This window comes from Ammodytes marinus (genome assembly GCF_949987685.1).
Source record: "Ammodytes marinus genome assembly, chromosome: 6".
In the NCBI taxonomy this organism is placed as follows: Eukaryota; Metazoa; Chordata; class Actinopteri; order Uranoscopiformes; family Ammodytidae; genus Ammodytes; species Ammodytes marinus.
This window is the reverse complement of record NC_137235.1, coordinates 27,688,588-27,707,961: the sequence shown is the minus strand read 5'-3', so window position 1 is coordinate 27,707,961 and position 19,374 is coordinate 27,688,588. Positions and strand designations below refer to the sequence as shown.

The 19,374-nt window shown below is 38.9% G+C and overlaps 1 protein-coding gene across 1 annotated transcript in view; it reads right to left on the bottom strand.

Moving 5' to 3' along the window:
• Positions 1–3,544: 3,544 nt before the first annotated feature.
• The window catches only part of LOC307251516 (integrin alpha-L-like), a 44,769-nt gene continuing 28,939 nt past the window's right edge, over positions 3,545–19,374 (bottom strand). The window contains exons 18-37 of the mRNA XM_080028884.1: positions 17,378–17,448; positions 17,155–17,296; positions 15,944–16,042; positions 14,939–15,018; positions 12,283–12,358; positions 9,976–10,083; positions 9,850–9,891; positions 9,628–9,753; positions 9,375–9,488; positions 9,230–9,286; positions 8,866–8,945; positions 8,683–8,763; positions 8,023–8,098; positions 5,825–5,932; positions 5,699–5,740; positions 5,477–5,602; positions 5,170–5,283; positions 5,034–5,081; positions 4,815–4,928; positions 3,545–3,866 (exon numbers count right to left, since the gene is read on the bottom strand). Of these exons, the coding sequence (XP_079885010.1) occupies positions 3,768–3,866; positions 4,815–4,928; positions 5,034–5,081; positions 5,170–5,283; positions 5,477–5,602; positions 5,699–5,740; positions 5,825–5,932; positions 8,023–8,098; positions 8,683–8,763; positions 8,866–8,945; positions 9,230–9,286; positions 9,375–9,488; positions 9,628–9,753; positions 9,850–9,891; positions 9,976–10,083; positions 12,283–12,358; positions 14,939–15,018; positions 15,944–16,042; positions 17,155–17,296; positions 17,378–17,448 (1,803 nt within the window). The 3' untranslated portion in view covers positions 3,545–3,767. The remainder of the gene's footprint in view (positions 3,867–4,814; positions 4,929–5,033; positions 5,082–5,169; positions 5,284–5,476; positions 5,603–5,698; positions 5,741–5,824; positions 5,933–8,022; positions 8,099–8,682; positions 8,764–8,865; positions 8,946–9,229; positions 9,287–9,374; positions 9,489–9,627; positions 9,754–9,849; positions 9,892–9,975; positions 10,084–12,282; positions 12,359–14,938; positions 15,019–15,943; positions 16,043–17,154; positions 17,297–17,377; positions 17,449–19,374) is intronic.

The following is a 19,374-nucleotide window of genomic DNA, read 5'->3' as shown; positions in this document are numbered from 1 at the left end:
TAGCGCCCATGTAGCTTCGGTTGTAGCACCAAGTTTTGCTCATAACACGCTGTTTATATTCCCCACAGCAGTCTGAAAATTACTCGTTTTTAACATGACAAAGGATGGGAAGATATTCCTGTAGAAATCAAACTTTGAAGCTACTGTTTTCACTGGTTTTAATCATGTCAGGTCATGTCAAACTGTTCAAAGTACGGCTTAGCTCCGGCCGGGTGAACACTGTGTTCGCAGTCACGCAGTGTCTCTCTAGTATCGCGAGAGCACGGCAGAGACGGTGGGAGAGCCCCATGGACATATAAAGAAAGCCCGGCAGAGAGGTGGGAGGGGCCAGCCAGATCGCACAAATATAGGTCATCCTGAGACCAGAGGACAATCAGGGTATAGAGGCTTGCTACAATAAATGATCTGAACAGGTTTTTCAGCAAACATCTAAAAAAATAAGTATTAGAGATTACTTAGACCATATAAAATTGACAGCAAAGTGCATAATATGTGAGCTTTAATATTTACAACTGCAGGCTTATGTGCTTTATTTAGAGTAAGGTTTAAGTTATTACTTAACTTGTTAACTTTTGACTTATTAGATAGTGAGAAGCCTGGAGTCCCAAGACTTATTAGAAAGTGAACTTGTGGTCATTAATAACTTGACTTAAAATAAATAAAGGCTTTTGACTTTATCATTTAAATCAACAGCCAAAAAGGTTTTTCACAAGCTGGGAACCAAACAGTTGTTCTTTTCAATTACCTAGTATTGATCAATATGTATTAATAAATAAATGTTGTATTAAACATTAAAGGGGGATTCAGCGATTCTGGAGTCTTTCCATAAATGTACAGACAAATGTGAGCCACACAGTTGCATCAAATAATCACCAGCTTACCAAATAAGCAGCTGGCAATAGTCCCCAAGAAATCCATAATCCACAGTGCTCATCTATTTTAGGAAAAGAGCTCTTATTTATTTTATCTCTTTATTTTGAATTGTTTTAGTTTTACAGTCTCTAGTGTTTTCTCTCTGATGATGGCGTTTCCTCAGTGCAGTTTCCTTCCTGTTTTTAATGAATTTCTTATTTTGGGGTATGGATGGGTGGGAGGGGGAATGTTTTTGCATGTATGCATATCTCTGGGTGGGGGGTGTGGGGGGGGGGGGAGTTGTATTAAGCACTTTGTGTTACATTTGATTGTATGAAAAGTGCTATATAAATAAAGTTTGATTGATTGATTGAACCCACTGCTGTGCATTGTAAAAAAAAAAAAAATAATAATTTAAAAGGAAAGAAACAAAAACACCTCCCATTGTTTTAATGGCGGTCTGGTCAAAAAGCTGAACATTTTCGGTAGGCTAATAGAACGATCCAGCTTCACTGTAGGTTGTCCTTCCAAACAGTGCTCTCTGGTTCAGGACAGCTATTTCCACCTCAGTACTTTTTACTTTATTTAACACATTATGTATATACAGTATGTACAGCTAAATCTTTTCCACTTATTTAAGCATTGTGTTGTTTTTGGTCTTTTGGTCATAAAATAATTTTCACACTTTGTTTTTTTGTACTGATTGAACAAACGAGATATAACGTGATATAGATCTATAGAGGTGCTGGTATGGATTTCTAGGCTTTCCCAGAGAACAATTCATATTTCTATAAACTACACTCAAAAAAAATATAAACGCCACACTTTTGTTTTTGCTCCCATTTTTCATGAGATGGACTTAAAGATCTAAAATTCATTCCAGATACACAATATTACCATTTCTCTCAAACATTGTTCACAAATCTGTCTAAATGTGTGATAGTGAGCACTTCTGCTTTGCTGAGATAATCCATCCCACCTCACAGGTGTGCCACATCAAGATGCTGATCTGACATCATGATTAGTGCACAGGTGTGCCTTAGACTGTCCACAATAAAAGGCCACCCTGAAATGGGCAGTTTTGTCTCACAGCAAAATGCCACAGATGCCACAAGCGTTGAGGGAGCGTGCAATTGGCATGCTGACAGCAGGAATGTCAACCAGATCTGTTGCTCGTGCATTGAATGTTCATTTCTCCACCATAAGCCGTCTCCAAAGGCGTTTCAGAGAATATGGCAGTACATCCAACCGGCCTCACAACCGCAGACCACGTGTAACCACACCAGCCCAGGAACTCCACATCCAGCAGGTTCACCTCCAAGATCGTCTGAGACAGCTGCTGAAACAATTGGTTTGCATAACCAAACAATTTCTGCACAAACTGTTATGGGGCGGCAGTGGTGAAGTGGGTAGGGAGTTTGCCTCTGGTGTGCAGGGTCAGAGGTTCGATCCCCCGTCTCCCCGCCACATGTCGAAGTGTCCCTGGGCAAGACTCTGAACCCCGAATTGCTCCCGATAGTTAGCTTAGTTAGCTTAGCACCCTAGTGCTAAGCCTACCCTGCGTGGTAGCTGCTGCTATCGGTGTATGAATGTGTGTGTGACTGGGTGAATGTGTACAAAAACAATGTAAAGCGCTTTGGGTCTGTGATAAACGGAGATATAGCGCTATACAAGTCCATTTACCATACCATTACCAGAAACCGTCTCAGGGAAGCTCAACTGCATGCTCGTCGTCCTCATCGGGGTCTTGACCTGACTCCAGCTCGTCCCCGTAACAGTCTTGAGTGGGCAAATGCTCACATTCGATGGCGTCTGGCACGTTAGAGAGGTGTTCTCTTCACGGCTGAATCTCGGTTTACATTGTTCAGGGCAGATGGCAGACAGCGTGTGTGGCGTCGTGTGGGTGAGCGCTTTGCTGATGTCAATGTTGTGGATCGAGTGGCCCATGGTGGTGGTGGGGTTATGGGATGGGCAGGCATCTGTTATGGACGAAGAACACAGGTGCATTTTATTGATGGCATTTTGAATGCACAGAGATACTGTGATGAGATCCTGAGGCCCATTGTTGTGCCATACATCCATGAACATCACCTCACGTTTCAGCAAGATAATGCACGGCCCCATGTTGCAAGGATCTGTACACAATTCTTGGAAGCTGAAAATGTCCCAGTTCTTGCATGGCCAGCATACTCACCGGACATGTCACCCATTGAGCATGTCTGGGATGTGCTTGACCAGCGTATACGACAGCGTGCACCACTTCCCACTAATATCCAGCAACTTCGCACAGCCATTGAAGAGGAGTGGACCAACATTCCACAGGCCACAATTGACAATCTGATAAACTCTATGCGAAGAAGATGTGTTGCACTGCATGAGGCAAATGGTGGTCACACCAGATACTGACTGGTTCTGAGTCCCCAGACCCCCAATAAAGCAAAAAAATTCACATTTCAGAGTGGCCTTTTATTGTGGACAGTCTAAGGCACACCTGTGCACTAATCATGATGTCAGATCAGCATCTTGATGTGGCACACCTGTGAGGTGGGATGGATTATCTCAGCAAAGCAGAAGTGCTCACTATCACACATTTAGACAGATTTGTGAACAATGTTTGAGAGAAATGGTAATATTGTGTATCTGGAATGAATTTTAGATCTTTAAGTCCATCTCATGAAAAATGGGAGCAAAAACAAAAGTGCTGCGTTTATATTTTTGTTGAGTGTATGTTGCTCACTTATAATGGCCACCTGTGCAAGCTGCATGATTAACTTGAGTATCATATACAGTATGTCATGCCCACTAGGTTTTTGTGGTTTTAATCCAGTCCCTCCTTTGTATCAGCCGGCTCAGTGCTGCTGTTTGCACCACAGTCAAGAAGCGTTTTTTCCTCTGAAGGTTGGTCAGATTTGCCCTCAGTCTCTGGGGTTGGGTCTCCATGCGACGGCATGGAGAGCAGCTTCTTCCTCCTGTTCTTGATAATACTCAAGCGTTTTCCTCTTAAAGCAACCAGCCTGCAGACAGAAAAAAGGAATGTAAATAGACTTAACACTAATTTTACAGCAAAAAAATCATCACAACCTAAACGTTTTGATTTTCAATCACATTCAAGCAACACCCCGAATACACTGTGTAAAAATGAGAAAGTTGGTCAAACTCAAATTCAAGGCAACTGTCTGCACCAGATTTTTGAGTTTTGAGGCCAATTCAAACTCATAGGTTTTAGGTAAACTACCTACACTTCAGCCAACTATTTACATTTTGAAAGTCACTTCAAGTTTTGAGTTCCACAGATTAAGAATTCTGAAAAGTAAAAAGTTGTGCCAACTTGTTCGTTTTTCTTCAGAAAGTTTTCCAGACAGTTTTAACACGGTTTAATGTTTGAATCAACATTTTGAACAACCTGGTTTAAGTTTTTGATATGTTTTGAAATCCTAGAGTATTTAGAACTCCAAAATTCGACTTATCATTCATTACATATGAATGATAAGTTACCTCAACACAAGATTAGTTGGCTCATATGCAGGAGGTTTTCCTAAAAAAGAAAATGTAAGCCATGACATTTTTTGAGCTTTCCTTACTTTTTTATTTTTTCACAGCGAAAGACAACAGAAGTTTGTCTTTTAAATTGTGGTTCGAAATGAACTCTTCAAATATGAAAAAAACACACCTTGTGTTCCAATACCGATACTTCCATACTATCTAGTATGCCATAAATAGATTTAAGATGTCCCAATACATGCAGGTCAATTGTAGTATGCTAGAAATACCTAGATGCCCCAGTAACTCCAATAGCATGTTGGAGTATTCATCTTTATTCTTGCCATTTCTCGACCAAATGAAAAAAATATCTTCCTTATCTGATTTATTTTCTCTTCCATGGCCCTAAAACTCTTCTGTAATTTAGTATGTAGTGTTGTAAAAAGAAATATTATGTGATTTGGAACGCAGGGACAATTCACCATAATCATGATGACTACGAGTATGATCAGAAGCAAGAGTCCCATCCCAACTCCAGTTAAAATGATCAGCATTTGATCTGGAGGGATTATGAACTCAACCCGAACCTCAGACTCCTGGAAGAAAGGAAAAAAAAAAGTTTCAAAGTCACACCTCGGCTTATTGGAATGAGGAGCTCAGATTTATTATTAGATAAATGCTCATGTGGGAACTGAATTTACCCATTGCATTGTTGAATCACCCATTTCACCAGACTTCTCTTCTCTAGTCTGTGGTTAATAAGTATGATCAATTAAGCATATACTGAAAAGCAATAACTTTGAAGTATAGTATTACTGGGCACAAACTTCAACACACCTGTTTTCTGTGATGATCCAGCACATAGCGTTGATTGTCATAGCTCACACCCATGACGCTCTTAAACTTAACATCTGCACCGTCTCCAGTATATCGTTTCAGTAAAGCAATATTCTGCAAAGTAAGAGCATGTCAATTAATGATATATTCACCACTTTAAACAATATGTGCCGTGTGTGTGTGTGTGTGTGTGTGTGTGTGTGTGTGTGTGTGTGTGTGTGTGTGTGTGTGTGTGTGTGTGTGTGTGTGTGTGTGTGCGCATGCATGCGTGCGTGCGTGCATGTGTGTGTGTGCTGTTCCCACGTACCGCTGCATGCTGGTTTAGATTCCGAAATTGTACGTCTCCCGACAATATAAACTCCACGGCTGATTCTTTTTCCAAAGTGAAACTCTCACATGTTATCATTTTGCAGTTCTTTTCTGGCGAGCAGTACTGTAACACAGCAAGAGTTTTAGTGCATTAAAAATGATTTGTAGTTGCGTGACATGTCCAGTTAGAGTATGTTGATTCTAAATATGTTCTGCTTACTTCTGAGTTCTTGTCAGTGATACCTGTACATTGAGTTATGTTCTGTAGAAAGAAAATGTCATTGGTGAGCATTAAGGAAGTGTAATATCATACAGAGCAGCGTTATAACTAAGTAAAAGTAGTTACCTGTTGAACAACCACTTGGTAGTTCTTCATTTCAAAGTCGTGTTGCAGTTTAGTTGGGAAGAACAGAGACACATTGACAGGAAAGGCCTTCCATCCGGGATTGTCTATCTGCAAATAGTGAGAGAAAGTGGGTCAACTTTTAAAAAAAAAAGATAGTTAGGGGAAATACACTTTTTAATTTTCTTGTCAAGAGTAAGATGACAAGATTGATACAAATATGAAGCTGTAGTCAGACTTTACTTTGCAATAACATTTGCCCGGCCCAAGGGTAGCAGAATATGTCTACCAGCACCTAAAGCTCAGAAGGCAACAATTTATGACTCGGGGAACGCTTCAGTTTTTGTGCTGTAGGCCTAAACTACCCCACCAAACGGCAAAGGGCCAAATTAAGCGACTAAGTAGTAAACATAAAGGAGCATTTAGCATCTGAAGGCACAGTTATTTAACCCTGGAGTTGGTGAAGACCAAGAAAGAGCAAAAAGCAGAGCCACTCAGAATAGAAACACTTTCAATGCTGATGTCAATGCAGCGCCATGGGGCTAATCCTGGGCAAAGAGATTTGTTAATTATAAAAAAATGTAGTCCAAGTCTTGATATTAAAAAATACAATTATGAATTGAAAATAAGAGGACATTTTGGGGTAAGTCAAACTCAGAACCCTGAAAAACTATCTGTGAACCTGAAAAAAAACAGGATCTGAAAATTTAAACCAAAAAAATTTCATTTGAATGGGAAAAACGTCAAATCTGCAACAAAATGAGACCTCAAAAATCAAAATATATAGAGAAGCTAAAAATTAAAGCTAATCATTTATAATAATGAATTCCAGAGTTTAAATTAAATTATATTTAAACTGAATGTTCCCCCTACACCTCTTAATATTTTGATACCATTGTTGTGTTTTTCAAAGTTCAATATCAAAACTTTAACTTACAATTTTCAATTTACAGTGTTTTTCGAATGCTAAACCACAGTGGGCACAACTGTAGCTCAATGTGCAAAACTCTAACTACAGTCTGCACTACCAACAGTCATTGGAGCTGAACAGTTCACTTCACCTGCAAAACAGGTTCAGTGCAGCAAACACTATGAACCAGCCTCATTGAGATAACACACACTGTCACTCAGAACCTGCTCAGAGTACAAACACTAGCATCAAACCCCAATACACAAATTACAAACTTTTAATCTTTACAGTTTGAATAATTTGAGTTATTTCACACAAATTGCATAATATTTTCTTTGATGAAAGGGTGAAATTATTTCACATGAAATTGTTTATTTTATAACATACCAGTTTTTTTAGGAAAACAAAAAGAAATGAAAATCAGAAGTTTGCTTCAATAGATACACATTTTGTATATTTTATTGAAAACATTTCCAAATGTAGTATTTATCTGTGTAAATATTCTATAATTGTAATACAGAAATCAATTCCTGTAATGTTGTCATTTACTGTAAGGATGCAACTCTAAGCTGTTTGTTTGCTGGAAAATTCGTATTACAGATGCAACTTTAGATTTTTGCAGATTGGGTTGCACTCTCAACCCTGGCTCTCTCTATGCGAGACCATGATTCACAACAGGGTCTATCAGTGTTGCCCTTACTGTATTTCATCAGACATTACAGCTCTATGTCTTCTAGTTCTTCCTCCACACATCCACACTCTCACTGCCTCTCTTCTACCTCCAACAACCTGTCTTCCTTGGTCCATTTCCAAAAAAATATATATTTTTGAGCTTTCCCTTTATACTGTATATATGTTCACCAACAAGACTAAAACAAGACATCTTAGTGTTTTAGTTGAAATTGCGATCCGCAGTGTTTGAAAGGCATTCATTCTGTTTTGAATGTGTGGTTTACAGTTGTGGCAGCAGTGTGTTAGCATTTGAAAAAAGTGCTGGAAATCCACATTGTTGTGCAGGCTGTGGTGAAAATTGTATTTAATCAATGAAAAACGAGCTACAGTTTGGTCCGAATGAACCGCTGCTCTGCATACTGTTGTTAGAGTTGTGCACTTGTCATTCCAGTTGTGCCCACTGTGGTTTAGCAATCGTAAAAAACTGTAATTATTTTTCAAATGAACAAAACTTTTGGCCAAGAAATGTCTCCATACAGCTCTAACATTTAAGTTTTAACAGCACTTATTTGAGTGGTTGCTAAAGGCTTGCTTGGTGCATAATGATTTACTGCCTCACCTTATATACAGTAACCAATTTCTTAGGTGCAGCGTCCTCTGTTGTGAAGTCCAGGAAGGTGATGGAGTCTTCTCTCCTGGAAAGAACAGAGGATGATCACAATGTGGTTTAGGTAGCAGCAGAATATTATACCTACAGACTGGATGAGAACAAATATTTTTGAATAATTCAATTAATGCGAGAAACTGCAGGCAAAAACCTTGCTTTTTTAAGCACTGGTCAGTTTATAGATTTGAGTCCATTTTGCTTCCATAACATGTATTTTGTCCTACTAGTAGACTTCAATTACAATTTCCAAATGGAGGTGTTTATTTGACTAAACTGTCCATTTGTACATTTTTCATATACAACCATCTTTAACAGCCATTATCTTCAAGAGTTTTTTTTCAATACTCTGAAACAAATATTTCAACTTCTAAAGCACATACATAAACATTCTATAATCATTTGTAGCACTATTCTGAAGGTCATTACAGAAGGATTTGTTTATATGTCTGATTTATGATACATTTTGTTACTAAAAACATGCTGAAATGCATTTTACGACCTGGTTCAGTGATCAGTGAAACATTGAAACCTATTCACCTGCAGTGTCTCACCTTCTAAACATTTACTAGGCATAAGGACTGCAGTCACAAAATACTCTTCAGTACCACTTACACAGTTACTGCCATTTTGATTTCAAATTGTACTGGGATGGTTTTGCTGAGGGAACTGTTCCTTATGGAGTTTGCATTATCACTGAGGATGCAAAGAAGCATTTTCTTGTGAATATTAAACATGAAATAAACAAATCGTATTTGAACAATACAGCGATAGTGTTTGGCTTTTTTCAATGTGTACCTTTGTCCAGTTACGGTCATTAAAACAGTTTCATCCCACTCAAAATCAGTCATGATGTGGAAATCCATTTTAAATGTTGCCTTCACGGAAAAAAAGGAAAACAAAAAGACAATACATAAGATTTAATTCAAAGAGGAACTGAAATTGTATCCAAACGAGAGGTTTACCAAGGGTGTAGCCTACATTATCACATTATGGGCAATAGGTCACACTTAAAATTATCAGCATTTGATCTGGAGGGATTATGAACTCAACCCGAACCTCAGACTCCTGGAAGAAAGAAAAAAAACGTTTCAAAGTCACACCTCGGCTTATTGGAATGAGGAGCTCAGATTTATTATTAGATAAATGCTCATGTGGGAACTGAATTTACCCATTGCATTGTTGAATCACCCATTTCACCAGACTTCTCTTCTCTAGTCTGTGGTTAATAAGTATGATCAATTAAGCATATACTGAAAAGCAATAACTTTGAAGTATAGTATTACTGGGCACAAACTTCAACACACCTGTTTTCTGTGATGATCCAGCACATAGCGTTGATTGTCATAGCTCACACCCATGACGCTCTTAAACTTAACATCTGCACCGTCTCCAGTATATCGCTTCAGTAAAGCAATATTCTGCAAAGTAAGAGCATGTCAATTAATTATATATTCACCACTTTAAACAATATGTGCTCTGTGTGTGTGTGTGTGTGTGTGTGTGTGTGTGTGTGTGTGTGCGCGTGCGTGCATGTGTGTGTGTGCTGTTCCCACGTACCGCTGCATGCTGGTTTAGATTCCGAAATTGTACGTCTCCCGACAATATAAACTCCACGGCTGATTCTTTTTCCAAAGTGAAACTCTCACATGTTATCATCTTGCAGTTCTTTTCTGGCGAGCAGTACTGTAACACAGCAAGAGTTTTAGTGCATTAAAAATGATTTGTAGTTGCGTGACATGTCCAGTTAGAGTATGTTGATTCTAAATATGTTCTGCTTACTTCTGAGTTCTTGTCAGTGATACCTGTACATTGAGTTATGTTCTGTAGAAAGAAAATGTCATTGGTGAGCATTAAGGAAGTGTAATATCATACAGAGCAGCGTTATAACTAAGTAAAAGTAGTTACCTGTTGAACAACCACTTGGTAGTTCTTCATTTCAAAGTCGTGTTGCAGTTTAGTTGGGAAGAACAGAGACACATTGACAGGAAAGGCCTTCCATCCGGGATTGTCTATCTGCAAATAGTGAGAGAAAGTGGGTCAACTTTTTAAAAAAAAAAGATAGTTAGGGGAAATACACTTTTTAATTTTCTTGTCAAGAGTAAGATGACAAGATTGATAAAAATATGAAGCTGTAGTCAGACTTTACTTTGCAATAACATTTGCCCGGCCCAAGGGTAGCAGAATATGTCTACCAGCACCTAAAGCTCAGAAGGCAACAATTTATGACCCATTTTTATTTTGTATACAAATCCCCCATAAAAACTCGGGGAACGCTTCAGTTTTTGTGCTGTAGGCCTAAACTACCCCACCAAACGGCAAAGGGCCAAATTAAGCGACTAAGTAGTAAACATAAAGGAGCATTTAGCATCTGAAGGCACAGTTATTTAACCCTGGAGTTGGTGAAGACCAAGAAAGAGCAAAAAGCAGAGCCACTCAGAATAGAAACCCTTTCAATGCTGATGTCAATGCAGCGCCATGGGGCTAATCCTGGGCAAAGAGATTTGTTAATTATAAAAAAATGTAATCCAAGTCTTGATATTAAAAAATACAATTATGAATTGAAAATAAGAGGACATTTTGGGGTAAGTCAGACTCAGAACCCTGAAAAACTATCTGTGAACCTGAAAAAAAACAGGATCTGAAAATTTAAACCAAAAAAATTTCATCTGAATGGGAAAAACGTCAAATCTGCAACAAAATGAGACCTCAAAAATCAAAATATATAGAGAAGCTAAAAATTAAAGCTAATCATTTATAATAATGAATTCCAGAGTTTAAATTAAATTATATTTAAACTGAATGTTCCCCCTACACCTCTTAATATTTTGATACCATTGTTGTGTTTTTCAAAGTTCAATATCAAAACTTTAACTTACAATTTTCAATTTACAGTGTTTTTCGAATGCTAAACCACAGTGGGCACAACTGTAGCTCAATGTGCAAAACTCTAACTACAGTCTGCACTACCAACAGTCATTGGAGCTGAACAGTTCACTTCACCTGCAAAACAGGTTCAGTGCAGCAAACACTATGAACCAGCCTCATTGAGATAACACACACTGTCACTCAGAACCTGCTCAGAGTACAAACACTAGCATCAAACCCCAATACACAAATTACAAACTTTTAATCTTTACAGTTTGAATAATTTGAGTTATTTCACACAAATTGCATAATATTTTCTTTGATGAAAGGGTGAAATTATTTCACATGAAATTGTTTATTTTATAACATACCAGTTTTTTTAGGAAAACAAAAAGAAATTAAAATCAGAAGTTTGCTTCAATAGATACACATTTTGTATATTTTATTGAAAACATTTCCAAATGTAGTATTTATCTGTGTAAATATTCTATAATTGTAATACAGAAATCAATTCCTGTAATGTTGTCATTTACTGTAAGGATGCAACTCTAAGCTGTTTGTTTGCTGGAAAATTCGTATTACAGATGCAACTTTAGATTTTTGCAGATTGGGTTGCACTCTCAACCCTGGCTCTCTCTATGCGAGACCATGATTCACAACAGGGTCTATCAGTGTTGCCCTTACTGTATTTCATCAGACATTACTCGACGTCATTGTAAAAGAGGGTCACCCCTCAATTGATCTTTCGAGGTTAAATAAAGGTTACAAACAATTACAGCTCTATGTCTTCTAGTTCTTCCTCCACACATCCACACTCTCACTGCCACTCTTCTACCTCCAACAACCTGTCTTCCTTGGTCCATTTCCAAAAATAAATATATTTTTGAGCTTTCCCTTTATACTGTATATATGTTCACCAACAAGACTAAAACAAGACATCTTAGTGTTTTAGTTGAAATTGCGATCCGCAGTGTTTGAAAGGCATTCATTCTGTTTTGAATGTGTGGTTTACAGTTGTGGCAGCAGTGTGTTAGCATTTGAAAAAAGTGCTGGAAATCCACATTGTTGTGCAGGCTGTGGTGAAAATTGTGTTTAATCAATGAAAAACGAGCTATAGTTTGGTCCGAATGAACCGCTGCTCTGCATACTGTTGTTAGAGTTGTGCACTTGTCATTCCAGTTGTGCCCACTGTGGTTTAGCAATCGTAAAAAACTGTAATTATTTTTCAAATGAACAAAACTTTTGGCCAAGAAATGTCTCCATACAGCTCTAACATTTAAGTTTTAACAGCACTTATTTGAGTGGTTGCTAAAGGCTTGCTTGGTGCATAATGATTTACTGCCTCACCTTATATATAGTAACCAATTTCTTAGGTGCAGCGTCCTCTGTTGTGAAGTCCAGGAAGGTGATGGAGTCTTCTCTCCTGGAAAGAACAGAGGATGATCACAATGTGGTTTAGGTAGCAGCAGAATATTATACATACAGACTGGATGAGAACAAATATTTTTGAATAATTCAATTAATGCGAGAAACTGCAGGCAAAAACCTTGCTTTTTTAAGCACTGGTCAGTTTATAGATTTGAGTCCATTTTGCTTCCATAACATGTATTTTGTCCTACTAGTAGACTTCAAATACAATTTCCAAATGGAGGTGTTTATTTGACTAAACTGGCCATTTGTAAATTTTTCATATACAACCATCTTTAACAGCCATTATCTTCAAGAGTTTTTTTTCAATACTCTGAAACAAATATTTCAACTTCTAAAGCACATACATAAACATTCTATAATCATTTGTAGCACTATTCTGAAGGTCATTACAGAAGGATTTGTTTATATGTCTGATTTATGATACATTTTGTTACTAAAAACATGCTGAAAATGCATTTTACGACCTGGTTCAGTCAGGGGTGCCGCCAGAGATTGTGGGCCCCATGAAAAGATATCACTCTGGGCCCCCAACCAGGCCACGCCAAGCAAATGCAATGTTCTGTAACGGAACGTCCAGAACCCAACAGACCCATTGAAGCTTAAGATACCTAAACTACCTATAACTCTATTCATACAGAAGTCCAATACTAAAGGCCTACAATACACTGACACTGAGCTGTTAAAATACAACACTGTGCAAATGTTCAACATTCTGCAGACAATTCTCTATACGATGCAAGGCTAATATTCTGGAAAACAAATCTGCTACAGGCCATCTCTTATGGTGAAAATCACATTTTATTTTTTCAATTCTCAAATGAAAAACATCTCAACATCAATTGTGGTGTCAATGTACGTAATCTAACTCTTTAAATTAACAAATTGCGTCATCTACATGAATATCAAAAAGACATACTGTCGCCCTTTAATTCATCTATCTTTCTTTCTTTCCTCTCTTTTCGCTTTTGATATACTGACTTTTGTCGTTGAGACATGATTCAATCATCCCCCGTTAATCACTCTCAATAGTGGCACGGGATGCGGATAGGGTTGCCACCTTGGATTTAGGAAAAAAATGGACACTTGATGTTTGGGGCGGAGGGCTCGGCCATTATTAGGCTACCAGTTCAGTGTAATGACCTATAATAACCATAAACACCTACAGTGCTTTTTACAGTAGGATATATAAGGAGACTGAGGTGGGAACCCTGGACCTTGTAGGGGGTTCCGGGGGAATGATCCCCCGGAACGAAAAAATGCAACCTTTTAAAGTAAAATTCATCAATGTGGTGCACTTTGAGAAGGAAATTGCATGCAACCAGTCCCAGAAGCTCAGGGGGGCCCTATGCCAGAAATACTGATAATAACTTTAAATGTCGCATTGTCAAAGAGCTCAGTCATTCATGTCAAAAACCGGGTCTAAAAAAAGGAATCGCCTAAAATAAGGAAATAAATCATCATGGTCCCTCAACTAGTAGGTGAAAAATAGAAAAGCAAGTGCAAAACAAAAGCATTACGTATTAGCTCTGTCTTAGGGGCTTCATGAGGGGCCTTGAAGGCCCCCTCACACATGCAGCAATAAGCTTTCTATGTGTGAATTCTTTACTGTTCATAAAAAAGTAGCTATCCACCCTCTGGGCCCATTATCTCATAATCCGTCTATGAACCAAATGGTTTCCACAATATATATATATTTTTTTTTCGCGGGGAGCAAGCATTATTTATTAAAAAAAAAAAAAAAAAAGTGGGGGCCCCCCACACTGGGCCCCGAGATCGTTGAGACCGCCCCTGCCCGCTGCGCTTTCTCTCTGCCCGGCCCCGCTCGCCTCTCCATTGAGAATTAGTTGGCGCAACAAACGCCTCGGCCCGTGTGAAACGGCCTTAACTACTGAACGAAGGAAATCAAATGAGATTTTGGCATTTCCCCCCAAAAAACTGGACAAATTGTGCTGGTGAAAAAAGAGAACAATTCTGGGAAAAACGGGACGGGTGGCAACACTAGATGCGAAGCTGTTTGAAAAGCGGACCAAACCATTACTTCTAAATACAGGGGGGTGTACAGAGTTTTGAAATTGTTACTTTTTGTCAGAAAACTTTTAAATGAACCATTAATTTTATTTGTTTCACGTTAGATACAATGTTTTATTAATGGAGAGTATTGATTAAATATTAAGTATTGATTTTTTTTTTAAATCCTGAAGTTCTAATCTTTTTGGGCCCCTGCCAGTCACGGGCCCTTAGAATCGTCCTAACTTTTCACCCCATTACGGCGCCCCTGGGTTCAGTGATCAGTGAAACATTGAAACCTATTCACCTGCAGTGTCTCACCTTCTAAACATTTACTAGGCATAAGGACTGCAGTCACAAAATACTATTCAGTACCACTTACACAGTTACTGCCATTTTGATTTCAAATTGTACTGGGATGGTTTTGCTGAGGGAACTGTTCCTTGTGGAGTTTGCATTATCACTGAGGATGCAAAGAAGCATTTTCTTGTGAATATTAAACATGAAATAAACAAATCATATTTGAACAATACAGCGATAGTGTTTGGCTTTTTTCAATGTGTACCTTTGTCCAGTTACGGTCATTAAAATAGTTTCATCCCACTCAAAATCAGTCATGATGTGGAAATCCATTTTAAATGTTGCCTTCACGGAAAAAAAGGAAAACAAAAAGACAATACATAAGATTTAATTCAAAGAGGAACTGAAATTGTATCCAAACGAGAGGTTTACCAAGGGTGTACATTATCACATTATGGGCGATGGATCACACTTCTTGATTTGTGAACATTCACTTCCCATGTGTTAGGAGGGTGTGTGTGTCTGGGTGCAGTATTACTAGGGGTGGGGAAAAAAAATCGATTTTTCGATTAATATCGATTCTCTCTCGAACGATTCTGAATCGATTCAGAAAAGTTAATAATCGATTTATTTTTATTTTTATAATTTTTATTTTTTTTATAATTTTTTATTTTTTATTTTTGTAAATACTAATACTTCCTGCGCCATTGCGCATGCACACCACACATATGCGAGTTGTTTCCAAAGTGGCTTCAAAAGGGCTGAGAGCAGCAAACCCAAGACCTGCACCGGCTTTTGTATGAGACCTGAATTCCAAGCCATACTTTTTGTACAATGTGTTGAAATGACATAGAAAATAGATAATAGAATAGAAATCCTATAGAAACATGATTTACGAGATTAGAAATAAAATAAAACTGAATCGGTTTAGTTTTTACATACTTCCATAATGTGTTGAAAGCTGCATTGATTATTGCACTGTTCATAGAAAGTCATATTTGTGACAAGAAAAGCTTTTCTCTTAATACAATATTAGAGAAGGCAATTCATCTGTTGATTGTCTTTAATGATCATCAAAAGTAGGAAGTGATTAGCAAACTCTGAGTAGCAAACTCAGATGTGCATATAAATATATTTTTGAAATTCACACATGGGTATGTACATAAAAAAATGTTTGCATTGAGATGCATTGAAAATCGATTTTGAATCGAATCGTTGACCTCTGAATCGGAATCGAATCGTGAGGTTCCCACCCCTAAGTATTACTCACAGAGGATCTGCTGCGGTACACAGGAAGGCTGACACCGCAAACTGTTTTATTGAGCACTCCTTGAAGATCGTGACACGTGTGAAGCGTCGGTCTCGTGAACTGTTTCGAGAAAGAAAAGACACAAAAACATGTGCGAATAAAATCTTTTAGTTCCAATTCAGACATATATTATTGCATGAACATGACTTTACTTTGGTTCACTGCAGGTATGTTTTATTTGACACGTTCAATGTATAAAGATGAGAGATTTCAAACAATACTATTTCTCACTTACTCACATCCAAGCACATCCTGCTTGGTTTTCAAAACCAACACGGAATTTATGTTACAAAAGCTGTTAAGCCATTAAAATATATTTGGAAAATAATCTATTGTCAGTTTCCTTAATTGTAAAAAAAAGCACTACATATAATAAAAAAATCTCATCTACTGTATTTACATGCAGCTTCAATAAAAGGGGTTCAGAGACATGACATTTATTTCAGGAATTGCAGTGAGTTTAAAACACACAACAACAACAACTGTCAGGTAGTTTATTAAGCAGAAAGCTCAGGATTTTTCTTCAAATATTCTCTGATTGGATGATTTTGAGGGTATATATCTGGACAAAACACTTATATGTCCATTGTGGATCTAAAGTTAAAGAAGCTACTAGGAACTTTCAGTTTTTGTTGTTTCTAGTGCCCCCCTTTGCACAAAAGTGGTAGTGTTTTGGCGACACCAGCTCCGTCTGTCCCCCAAGATCTTGGATAGCACGTGGCAACGGCGCGTGCATTTGTTTAGGAGGCGAGTGAAAGAGAGTCAGCAGGATTAATCTGGATGAGATAATGTATTTATAGTGATATGCCAACATATTTATGGTAATATAACGATGGTGAGGCAAAGCAAAACTCTGATTTGGTATAATTCGGGAAACACAGGAAGTTCTGCTGTCACTGGTGGAAATCGTTTCGTCTGAGTTCCAGGGAAATCGTAACCATGCAAAGGCATTGATAAATAATATACCAATAATATTTAAAAATAGTGTTGTTTTCTTGTTTGCTGTTACAAGTCATTTATGATCATCAGAGGAAAAACTAGACTGTCATTTGAAAGTTCCTCGTAGGAGGTTTACAGTAACTGGGATCATATTTTACAAGCAGGTGTACGCCTGGATGAAATACATAGGCCGATGCGTGGGACATGACACAGGAACTTGATTTTATAGTCACCTCTGTCAGAATCATCCTAGAGAAGGAGAGGCCCTGGGGATAGTGCATTGTGAGGCTGGTGTTGTACGAGTCATCACCATGGTTGGACAGTTTAACAGACACGTTGAAGTAGTTATCTTCTGCCACCAATAACGTCGAGCTCCTAAGAGAAAGAGAGTTCATTCTTAAAATGTGGTCACATGATTGTTAATATTAGTTTCCTGTGCTTTTCAGATATACGTACAGGAAGTTGAGATCCACCTCAAGTTCAGCAATACAGGTGTCATTTTTTCTATATTTCTTTTCAAAGGGAATCTGTAAAAAAAAAAGAAAGAAAGAGTCATTTTATTTCATATCATGCTTGAAATAAACAGGGCAGGCCTGAAATAATTGTGTACACAAAACAGGATTCATTTCAAAATCAACTGACAAACAATATAGTGTAACCAGTAACTTCATATAGAACAGTGCTTTCAGTCAGTATGTTGGTCCCACTAGACCATGATGGTGATATCATATGACCTTAATAAATAGTCTATGGATATGACTTAAACATAAAAGCAATGATGAATGAGCTCATCTGCATTTTTCTACTTCCACCACAATAATTGTACAGCCTTTCAGCCCTGCCAGTAGCATGGCAAAGTTTAATGTTCAGTATACAGGTTAAACACCTTGGTCCAAACTAAAATATCTCAGTTAGGCCCTATATATTATTATGCCATGAACATTCAAAAAGATTTTAGAGGTAAAGAAATAAAGGGTGGGACTCATGATCACCAGCAGTTCTATTTCGTTCCTACTGACCGCCAGAGGCGGTGCTTACAGCACTGGATGTTCCATCGCGCGCATGCGCAGGTCGAGATCTTTATACCAACAAAGTCACCTGTGACACCTGGGTGACCCCGGGAATGTCTATATATTCCGGAAGTCACCAGAGGTTCTGTTCCTTCTATCTTCTCGCGGACTAGCAGGTCGCACACATTGTTGTATGATAATATACCATTAGCTTGTCGCAAGTAGCTCGTACCTAAGGGTTGGTGCTTCGATTTGACTTCGACCACCAAGGGCTGCGACTTGCAATTCGTTCGACTTGGCTGCGGCCGCTAAGGGGTGAGTAAAGTGTGAAGGCTACGCGTAGCCCGGCTACCGCGGAAGCTAATATCACCTTTCCACCTTGCTTTGATTAGATCAGGCGGCGGCTGGGTTCACAGTCGCCGTGTTATTCTTTCGTTCGCACCGTTGCTTGTGTGTTTTTCGCTAAGCCCGGTTGCTAATTGTATGCTCGAATGTATTGTCTTTCTAGCATTGTTGCACTGTTGATCGGGTGCTAAGTTCGCCTAGACTAGTTGCTTACTTTGATTTAATCGACAGCGAGTGGCTTGGGGTCCAAGCCGCCGCCACAGTATTCTGTAGCATTGTCGCACTGTGGCTCGGGTGCTGAGTTCGCCTAGAGCGGTTCTATAGGCTACTAATTTGCTCGTCAAGTGGGCGGCTTCGGGTCAGAAGTCGCTTCCACTGTTGTATTGAGCTGTGTCCCACCAGTCGTGGGCTCTCACCTAAGCCTTGCGTTGCATAGCTTACTTTATTGCTTGCCAGTGGATGAGCCGTGCCACACACTATGTGTATAGCCTACACTGTATGCTGCGCCGATGGGCGAATTAGTTTCCTAAATCACCTTCACCGTGTTATTTTAGCCGTGTCACACTGTTGCGCATGTGTAGGCTGCTGTAGTGTGTCGCCAGTTGGCAGCTTAGTTCACACCGCTGTATTTTTATAGCCGTGTTGCACCGTTGCACGGTAGCTCCCGCCTTAGCCTGACTGCATAGGCTACTTAATTTGCTCGCCAGTGAACGTTGTTGCCGTCACTGTGTTATTAAGGCGCATTATTGCTTGGGTGTGCTCTCGCCTAAGGCTCAATTGCCTATAGCCTTTGTTGATTTGCTCTCCAGTGGGCGGCTGGGGTTACCAAGAGCCGCTGACACTGCCAGGGGACTACAGATAGAGAATAGCATTTTGGCTAATTCTAGCATTTTTTAACCCATGTATGATCATGTGGTTTATTGATTTGCACTGTCCCCTGCTTAAGTAAACTGAATTCAATTGAACTGTGTTATTTAGGGGGTCGTGGGTGCGCTCTCGCAAAGCTCGATTGCCTAGCCTACTGTAACTTGCTCGCCAGTGGGCGGCATAGTTTTACACCGCCACTGTATTATTCTAGCGGTGTCGCACCGTGGTTCG